The sequence below is a fragment of the Drosophila elegans genome, unplaced genomic scaffold (genome assembly GCF_018152505.1).
Source record: "Drosophila elegans isolate 14027-0461.03 unplaced genomic scaffold, ASM1815250v1 contig_349, whole genome shotgun sequence".
Lineage (NCBI taxonomy): Eukaryota > Metazoa > Arthropoda > Insecta > Diptera > Drosophilidae > Drosophila > Drosophila elegans.
This window is the reverse complement of record NW_024545729.1, coordinates 1480752-1491764: the sequence shown is the minus strand read 5'-3', so window position 1 is coordinate 1491764 and position 11013 is coordinate 1480752. Positions and strand designations below refer to the sequence as shown.

Sequence of the window (11013 nt, the reverse complement as noted above, 5' to 3'; positions counted from 1 at the left end):
GCTGGTTTATTATATGAAAGGATGGCGCAATTTTTTATTTCTTATGAATATAAAATATATTTTTTGTAAAAAAGACTGAAATCAATAGCATGCGCAGCAAGTCCTGGTCGCAGGCCCACAATACATAACTGGTGGATCCCTGGCAGGTGAAACTCCCAGATATACGGGGTTTTTCCAGTAACCAAACCCAGATCAGCTGTTCGTGCCATTCACATGTCGAAGTAGCATTAGCTAAATGCTAATGCGCCAATGGAATCAGGCGCATTTTAAAAATCCACTAATGCGGTATTGGAACCAGGCGATTAAACACAATTTTGCTCATTGACGCAGAGGCCCTTTTGGTGTGCTACCGAATGGTATTTTTATACCGAAATCTGGCCGGTATATTTTGTTATCGGTTCTGTCAATTTGTTCAGTATCTTCATTTATTGCTCGTTGGAATTGTCATATGATCGTCATGCTCGAACTTACGTAAAGTCGTATAGTCTGAGATAAAATAGCTGCAATGAATGATGCAAAATGTGTGATTATCCTTTATTATTATGGAAAAGTACAATTAAAGAATTAATCATTATTTTGTGATTTAAAAAATTAAACTAATAATGGTTGCGGTCCCTGGTTACAGCTGTTTGACAAATAAATATTTTGGATCGTTCCCTCAATTGCTAAAAATTTCTTCTGAATTTTCAACAATTCAGAAATTCAATCGTTTAGGAAATATAATTATATTATTGAAATTATATATGTATATGTGATAATGCGTCGCCTACAAATTGGCAAACGGTGATGCGCTGGAGGATCCTAGATCTGCACTTGAAACTAGGTCGAAGTTAGGAGAATGATGCGCAAAGTGAGTATCTGAAGACACATCGTGAGCCCCTGTTGATAACGATCGAAGTTAAGCAACAGCTCTTTGATTGCTTTGAGTTTGATACTTTATTGAATAAGCCTAAAAGTATATATAGGAAATTGACTGGTACAAATTTTGCAATTATTCGTATTTTACCGTAGGAAAAAATGCTGCTGGTTCGACTGACCTACTGTCTGTTTGTATGACTTACTTGGCTGTAATTCTTTTGATGTTTCTCGGCTCACTTTCTTGAGTGCGGTATTAATTAAAAAATGTATACCAGTGTGTCTTAACAATATGTAATACTTAAATATATAAAATAACAAAATAAAGTCTTTATAAATGTTTTCAGATATATCCTGAGACTTATTCAACAAAACTGGCATCTTCGGAAATATTTTTTAATCAGCACTCTATTATTGCAGCCATTTTTTCAAAGATTTTGAGGTCTTCCGTCCATTTACCGTGCTCTGCCAATTTCAACCACAAAAGATTTAATTTAATATTTTTTTTCGCCAATTCCTGACGAAAGTTCGAAAGAGATCATCTGAGATATCTGTCAGCACTATGTAATTTTCTTATACTTTTCGTCGATCTGAGTACCTTGACAAAAAGTTGGTGGACACTTTAAGCCTAGTTCTAGAACGAAAAACATTAATATTTCTAGTGAACGAAGTTTCAAGAGTTCATAAATTCATTCATAATTCGTAAAACTGGGTGTTCATTCAGTTATACCATATTAACTGTCAATCAGCTGTTACAGAAAAAATTCAAATATTTCACGCCAGCTTTCAACTGTTACATAAATATTAATATTATTGAATATGTAACTTAAGATATTTCAGAACTCATTATTATTATATTCGATGTGGTATTTATTTGTGACTGATTATAACGAACGAAAATTATCTATGTCAAAGGCAAACGGAAAGCGAATACAAAAGAGAATCGAGAGAGCTTCGTTTCGCTGCGACTTATATATACTTATATAAATATTGGGATAATGCAGAACGGAAAATAAAGAAAGAAAAGACACAGCGCATTGTTAAATTTTTCATGTTCAACACTCCTTCTCAAAGCACTTGTCTGTCATTATAAAATACACAACGTTCCCCCAGGCAGCAATTTAGTTTAAAGATCAAATTACCAGTTAAAAACTAATCTATAGCATTAAAATAAAATAAATGCCGGAATAAGTACTTCTCGAAGAAATTGAAGGAGTGTGTTTTGATTGTCGGTGGATGGTAAAGGTGGCTCTGTGGGACCACCAGTCCACCATCCATCAAAAATCCCAACCGTTTCGCTGAGATGGGCTCTGTGGGACTGGGCTATAAGCGACTAATAACCTTTTCACATTATGGCCAATTCACATTACAGTATTCTTCGGGGGAACAATGGGAAGGAGGTGAAAAAGTGAAACTCTAATTCACACTGCCACCGTCAACGTCTTCTTCTTCCGAGTTCTCAAAACAAAGTGAAATTATTTAGGTCAAAATAAAAGCCACATCCAATTAATTTTCCATTCTTTACTAATTTTTGGTTGGATTTGTCTTTGTTTTCATAAGTCTGAAGTGTGGCCATAACCCTCTACAAATTCAGCAGAAATTAACAGCGATTGACGGAACGACCCAAAATGTTTCCTGTTCAAAAAGTCAAACAGCTGTTTGATCAAACTGCAGTTATATGCCTCTTCCCGCAGAGGTCCATTCACCATTCGATAAACGGATGGTCCATATAGTTTCGCCGCTCCTAAAATTTCCCAGTAAGAGCCTGGCAACAGTTTAACCTAGAGTTCATTTTAGGCGTCTAGCAACGATCTGAGAACTAAGTTTTATAACATACATAAATTTCTCTCCTTTCGAAAATTAAATTTTTCGATTAAAGCAGTGGTATAATGCTTAAAAATACTGTACCGAGCTTTATTCACCACAGTAAGGGTTCTATGTGATAAACTCTCAGTGCTTTGCGCATGTTCCGTGTTTTTTATTGAATTGAAATTATACAATACAAAATAACAATTTTTCAGTCACTGTGTACTAAAAAAATAATAGTTAAAAAGTGGTTTAGATGATTTAAAGTTATCGGAATAATTAAACAATATCGCTATTATTTGAACTGAAAGTTTAGCTTTACTAAAATGTGATTAATAAAAGGAAACCACAACTATGCTTAAAGGAAACCATAAGATTTAAAAAACAGAAAACTTGATTAGACATCAATAAAATAAGTCGTAAGAGGTAAAAACATAAATACATATACAAACATATACTGTTGTTAATGTTTCCTTAAACAGTGCAGCCTAGAGATATGCTGTTAAAACCACACTTTACATATGTACATATGAATTTACATATGCCAAACCGAGTGCTCGTGCCATTTTGTACGCAATTTGTAACTCGTAAGCTTTAGAGCATTGCAATTAAGTTATAGAATGCATTATTTACATATACATATGTATGTATGAACAACTTCAAACAACATTGGTTTAAGAAGGAAAAAATAAGCGAACATAGAAACATAAAAGTGGTGTCAAATTAGATTCTTCAACCTACTCATTTAAATACTAATTCAATAGAAGCATAACCTTAGTTCTACCACCGTCCCCTCGAAATAAAAGTGGAATTAAATTTACATACCTACATTTATGCATATGTGCATACAAATATATACATACGTACATTACATATTGTGTGCCAAGGACTTTTTGGAATATCAAGCGATTTATGTGTTGACATCAGATATGTGTTGAACATGAGACATCTCAAAGCATTATGGATTAATATATTATCCATTTGATGGCCCTGGCTTTAATGTTTTAAAAATATACTTTAAACCCTGTTGTTTTTTTTTAAATAATGTGACTTGCAAAATTTAGGATAATATACGTATGTATGTACATATGTAGCTATACAAACTATTTGCAACAAAAATCATTTCCCTTTCATCAGTGTGTCAAATATGCGCTGTTTTGCGTGGGTGCCAACGGGCATTTAAAATAAAACAAATAAAGAATCGACCATGGATATTACAAATACTATTTTCATATATATTTTAAGGATTTTTGCTGATCTCTAATGTCCGCCCGACGCCTACAATGTCACACAATTACGGTTTAAGAACTAAACAAGATCAGGTAGAAGAAATAGGTTCCAGATAACAGTGCGGGGTCTCAACAAATTAAAAACATGACGGTGAGTAATTGAAATATAAAAAATGTGTTTAAATTAATAAATATATTTTTTAGCACTACGCAAGGCCTGACTACTTTCAAAATACACAAAACGGTGCCTTATCCTCTGACACCGGTCGGTCAACTTACAGTCATATTCCGTACGGAAACCAAAATAGCAGAGAATATTTTAACGATCCATACGATATAAGGAATCAAGGACCAGACGAATACAGAAGTGAGTGCCATCTCACCAGTGATTTTGTACCTACAGGCGTAGATAAAAGCAACAATAGTTATGGCTACGAGTATTTAGAATGTTATGGAACGCAAGAGCAACCTGATGTTGAAGAGGAATTTGTGGACAATTGGAATGAAAATACTACTGTTGTCGCATCTGAATATGGGTTTGAATATGCGAATCAAAAATGTACCTCATCGAAAATATTGCCTAAGCTGCCAGTCAATAAAAACGTAAGCGGATCATCAAAACCAAGTGCCAGTCAAATGGATATGGAGTTCCAAAGAGAAGGTATGTGCGCTGAAAGAGACCAACGCCATGGTGTCTGCATGGCCAAAGCACACGAATATGACCGTCGTCTTTTGCCTGGTGATAACCAGCTTGTCCATGCCAATAATCTTAATGGATATGCTGGTATTGCCTATTCATCTACATTCCTAAACAATGCAGTGCCAGCAGCGCCATCGCGAGCTTTACCACAGATAGCACGATCTAGTTTTTATTTAAGCCAAGATTTATTTGGATTAAATGCAGACACGGCTCAGAGGGAGGAACTTTCGCAATGCAGCTTTGGAATGGATCAAACAATGTCGAGGCCATACACTTCCATGTTGCCCTTAGACTACAGTGATTACCAAGAATGTTATTACAATACCGACAATCTTTCAACATATAGCGACACACCGCCGACTAATAATGCACAACTCAAGCTGCAAAAGCAACGACAAATTTCGTTGATGATGGCGATGACTACAGCTTCTGTGATAGCATCTGGTGAGACTAGAGTGCCGGTTCACTCAAAGCATTCTAAGAAACCAACTGAATTCCAAACAGACTCTATACAAGGAAGCAGCATCAACGTTAGCTCCGTTACAAATGCTTCAGAGAGGCTTTTAGAGCCGGAATGCTGTGGTGGATTTGTCACTCCAGGTGACTCTGGTGCCGTCACAAGCACTCAACAAACTACAAGAACGACGATTTCAAAGACTAGAAAATTGCCAAAGGTTCTACCAACGTCACAGTGCAAATCTTCGTTGCATACAAATACCACAGCCACCGATGCATTAGGTTCCCCATTATACTCTATAGATACTGTGGCAGAGAAAAGTCATCGTCCCAAGCAGCTTCCGAAGTTGCCGACATCATTATCTTTGACCAAGCCACAACCAATACCCAATTCGAATTTGACAACGTATCCTGCCACACCACCATCTTTATTATTTAAATCGCCATCCCCTCAATCGCCAACAACAACAATAAAAACAACAACAACCACATATTCGTCTATATCAACGTCTAATGTAGCGAGCCATAACTCATTTACCTTTCCCTATGATAGTAAAGAACCAGAAGAAGCGCTTTCGACCAAATCCATCAAAGCAGATACCGCGCCGTCATGGACTTCATCTCCTCCAATACTATCAAAACCAAATCTTAGTCCGTCATTGGAGCTTCCGTACAATATTATTCAGCAGAATTTGCCAACATATAACCTACCTGAAATTGAAAAAGCCAAATCAGACATTAAGTCAGACCTACATGAAATATTGATTAAACCTATTTCAGAAAGTATAAAATCACCCGAGCCATATTGCGAGCCTGATTCAGCCTTATTTAACATATCTGATTATCTAAAGCCTTATACATTAGACATAATTAATTTTTCCGGAGATAAAGAAAATCATATCATTAATGGTGCCAGTTCATTAACCACTACACAACTCGGCTCTGACAACGGGGAGCTCAGTAGTGATATGAGCAAATTGGAATTGTCTGTGCCATCAGGTGACGGACTCTTTCCGTATTCTAACAAGTGGACGGATAGCTGTGTCAATTATCAATCATATAATGTTGATTTGGGTGAAATTATTGCAACTCAGTCTAATCCAAGCACGACTCAAGCTGAATCAATAAAGTCACCATTAAGTAGTTCCATTCCTCCTCACTCCAAATCTTCGCATTTCACTTCCGATAATTCAACGGAAGGAATCTTATCTCAAATAACAGGTTCTCCTTCCGACATTAACACAACTGTTAGTTGCATTCCGTCTAACAACGCGTTCACAACAACTGTTCACGTAAATAATCATGAAGTGCTGCCAGTAACCACAAGCCAAAACGCTCCACCATCGCCATCAACTCTAACGTTAAGATCACCATCGTCAATAGCTCCAATTCTATCCTACACGGACTACATGAAGCAATTTGAGTTGCCCGATTTGCCACAGCTGATAATGGACCTCTCAGAAAATGAGCCCGTTTCTCTCAGTGTTTCTAATGCTATTACAACTGATACTGACACTAATGCCGAACGTGAAACGTCATACAAAGAGTTGGATAACGAAGGCAAATGTAGTGAACCATTACCTTCGTACTTAACAGAACTTTTTGATGCAAATAACGTGCCCAGCGTACCCTTTGAGATTCCAAAAACTCCCGAAAACGATGAAAAGATAAATTTAACTAATATTGCAACCGTACCCTCAGTACCAATTACCACCACAATATGTTCAGTAGACCCTCCGAATCGACCTATATATATGTCAGAGACTGAGGCTATAGATAACACTGCAGTTTCATTCGATGACACCTTTTACGATAGTTTTAATGTTGACATAATAGAACTGACGGCATCTGTTGGACATGTTGAAACTGAAAACGGTTTAAGCAATACCGCAGTTTTAAGTGGGGAAAATAACAGTATGACTATCGATAATGAGACCCCGATTGAATTAAGTATTAAAAATACTGTGGACACCAGAGATATGAATCAGAATTTGAGCTCAGGACAAGGTGGTTATTATAAGCCATCTCAGACCCAACAAAAGGCGAATGTGGTTGCATCTGCAGCAACAAGTGTGCTGGGTGGAATTTCGAAAGGCCTAAAAGGAGGATTGGATGGTGTTTTCAGTGGTGTCGGTTCAGCAGTTGAAGTCACACAGACGACTAACAGCACTAAAAAAGGGTTTGGCTTTAGCTTGGCATCTAAGCTTGTGCCCAGTGTCGGTGGGTTACTTTCCAGTTCAAGTTCAAACTCTAGCAAACAAGCACAAACCCCAAAAATAGAAACTACTTCTTCTTATATAACGACATCAGCTGAAAATGTTTCTAATGATCACAGTACTTTCGTGGGAACGACATCTCCATCTTGTCTTCTTAATAATCCAGAGAACAATTTATACGCCACAACAGTTTCAAACACCTTGGAGGTGTCTCGCGATTACAATGATATAGTGGTAGCAACCAGCTCGGCTATGATGGAAAATATCTGTGACAGTTACGATGAAAGCTATGATGAGATGATTTTAACTGAAAAAATGTTGAATGTAGGAATGGTTGAACGTGAACCTGAGTATGGCCTAATAGAAAATCCTTATTCGTATCACATACCAGACGAGGCACAGGGCGACCATATGAGTGCATATGATAAATCGCACAAGGATGTTCTAAATGAATCGGGTTTTGATATGGAAGACAAAATAACAAATGACGAGCCGCATTTTCAAAAACCTATGATAAAAAAAGTAAATACTACATCTGGTGGTATGTTCGGATCTATTTTAGGAAAAGCAGCTGCAGCTGTCCAATCAGCAACGCAAGCTGTCAATCAAGGTGCATCCTCAGTGGCATCAGTCGTGGCTCAGAAACCATCAATGCTACCCACAACACACATAGTGCCTGACTCGTCTGGTATGTCCTCGCCTAATACGATGAAACGTGATTCGGAATTGGGTTCAGTTGGTTGCGATGCAATTAATATCGATTACAACTACCAACTGACCAACGAAGAGTCTCTGCCAAGCCATTACGCAAATACTGGCGATGATTATGAGAATAGTAATTTTAAAATGCATGAGTATGGTACTTATACAGATAATAAGGCATTTGCCAATTACCATTCCAATGGTAATCAAAGCCAGTTTAAGGATGACACGATGATTTCCGGGCTATCTCAAGTGATTAGTAATGGCACAAAAATACTACCGACGGTGCCGCCAGCAGGATCCACCGGCAAAAAACTGCCCACCGTCAACGGTAAATCGGGATTGCTAATTAAACAAATGCCGACGGAGATATATGATGATGAATCGGATGAGCTTGATGAGCTAGATGTTAGTCTATCGATCGGCAAAGAACCGAGTTATCGCATTGATAGTGAGCAGGATGATTACTACATGGATCTTCAGCCGACGACACCGTCGAATCAGACGAACGGTTATTATGAACACGTCAATAATGGTTATGATTATCGAGAGGATTACTTTAATGAGGAGGATGAATACAAGTACCTCGAACAGCAGAGAGAGCAAGAGCAACATCAGCCAAAAAACAAAAAATATCTGAAGCAAACCAAAGGTATGCTATCGAGCAGTCAGCCACAATCCTCATTAGATTTCATTGACGATAGACAGGACGATGACTTTATATACGAAAACTATCACAGCGAAGAAGACAGCGGAAAATATTTAGATGAAAGCTCCAGTGGTAGCGTCGGTCCCATCGACGGGCGAAATTTAAAAATGGATGTGATATGCGTTGGTGCTCGCAAAGACTCGAACGGGGAGCCTTCAGTACCCGCAATCAGCACTCATATGAAGGGCGAGTATTTCACTCCGACAAATAATTCACTTCAAAATCATGACAGTGTGATTGGCGAATCAACGACAAACATTTCGGGCTTTAGCAAAGAGAAAGTATGTCCAGACCTCGACGAAAGAGATGAAGACATAAATGATCAACTATCTGATCTTACTGACTTAAATAAACGTATTTCGCAAAAGAAGAAGCCGCTCCTAAGGGGAGAAACTGAAGAAGTTGTGACTGGTCACATGCAGATGATACGACAACCGGAAATCACAGCAAGGCAACGATGGCACTGGGCGTACAATAAAATAATTATGCAACTTAATGTAAGTACAAAATATATTTTTATAAAACATATACATATAAGCAAATTAAAAAAAATAATTACTTGATAAAACTTTCAAAACTGGCAGGATCGGAAAATGTGTACACAAGCCGACACAACTTTTTGTCTCCATATATAAAGTGATTTGCCTTTTTTTCTGGGGATTTGCGCAATGCTCAAACCAGTATTAGACATTTTACAGGGCTAGTACCAGTGTTGGAGAAGGTACTAATTTTTTGTATCTAGGTAAGGTAGAAGGTATTTGTGAAAGATCTACTTAGGTCAGGTAAAAGCTACACAATTTGTAATGTAAAAGGTACAAAAAAAGGGGAAACAATTTTTTTACCCATTTTTTTTTTAAATTTAATTGTTTTGTTTTTCACGAAGTTGCAGAGGAATAGTGATATTATGTATATGTTGTAGCAGAAACGTGTAACAAGAAACATCTTCTATCTTGTTTGTGCGATGGAATTAACTTTTCTTTAATTTGCTGTGAAATTATTTATAATTATTTACATATTAGGGAACCGAATACGAAATTCAAATTAGTGGTATCAAGCGAATTTGAATTTAAGGTATAAGGTAACAAAAAAGTGTACCTAGATACATAACTAGGTACAATAATATAGGTACACCCTAACACTGGATAGCGCTTGTAGAAATGAGGTCCCGAATAGCCCAAAATCTGCCTATTATCTCCTAACGTTGATTGTATTTTTATTTTGATATATTCTACTCTAAAAACTTATAATGCATTATTTACCGATTCAGATAACTGCGGGTTCTTGTCCTGACTTATTGTAACATATGTTTTTAGTACGGTTGTCGTCTTGGCTAATATATAAATTTTTTTTTTAAATTTAATTTTTATTTACAATCTGTCAATCTGACAATAAGTAAATTGTATCACTAATATTTACATAACAGGAATAGCAGATTTCCAGTGAAACCTGCTATTAATTTAATTTCTCGTTTACTTAAATTTACCTATCAGGGAGATCAAGAATGTGGAATCTTTTGAGTCTTCTGAATGTTAAGCTATTGTCTACTAGACCTAGGGCTAAATTATTTACATGATTGTGAAGTCTGTCTGTATAGTTGCTGTTGAGTTGCTGTCTTTTCGCTTTTATGTGGTGTTTCCATGTTAGTCTGCGGTCGAGGTGCATGCCAAGATACTTCACACAGGTGTCTTGTTGAATTTCTGAGCCGTTAAGTGTGTGACATTTGGACAGTTTCCAGGTCTTAGTGCAAAAGTTATTTGGACAGACTTCAGGGAGTTGATTTTAATTTTCCAGCGAAGGAACCAGGCCTCAAGCAGACTGAGCTCACATTGCAAGAGATGAGATGCTTCGTCTCTAGATGAGCTTGTTGCCAGAATGGCTGTATCGTCAGCATATTTTGCAATGGTGCAGTTGTTGTTGTATCTTGTAGAGTAATCCATTGTGCCAAACACGATCATAAGCTTGCTGAACGTCATGAAATGTTGCAGTACAATATTTTTTATTCTCAAGTGCAGATACAATTTCATTGATAACCCTATGACATTGCTCAGTGGTCCCGTGGTTTTTTCTGAATCCGAATTGATATTCAGGAATAATGGCAAGTTCGTCCAAAAGTGGCAACATCCTCTTCAGTAGTATTTTTATACCCTTGCAGAGGGTATTATAATTTCAGTCAGAAGTTTGCAACGCAGTGAAGGAGACGTTTCCGACCCTATAAAGTATATATATCCTTGATCAGCATCCAACAATAAACTTTGTCCCCAGTCCTTGAAAAAAGTTCTTAAAATCGAGCTCTTTTATTGTAAATCTTGGTGGAAGATATATTGCTGAGATTGAGACATC

At 37.2% G+C, this 11013-nt stretch overlaps 1 protein-coding gene across 4 annotated transcripts in view; it reads left to right on the top strand.

Annotated features, from left to right (window-relative positions):
- The first annotated feature begins 2814 nt into the window (after positions 1 to 2814).
- The window catches only part of LOC108145267, a 51158-nt gene continuing 42959 nt past the window's right edge, over positions 2815 to 11013 (top strand). For 3 of the 4 annotated variants that reach the window (XM_017270544.2, XM_017270543.2, XM_017270541.2), the window contains exons 1-3: positions 2833 to 3087; positions 3907 to 4041; positions 4095 to 9170. In XM_017270544.2, the coding sequence (XP_017126033.1) occupies positions 4036 to 4041; positions 4095 to 9170 (5082 nt within the window). In that variant the 5' untranslated portion in view covers positions 2833 to 3087; positions 3907 to 4035. Of the gene's footprint in view, positions 3088 to 3906; positions 4042 to 4094; positions 9171 to 11013 lie in introns of all 4 variants that reach the window. The other variant, XM_041708671.1, reaches the window with a different exon arrangement.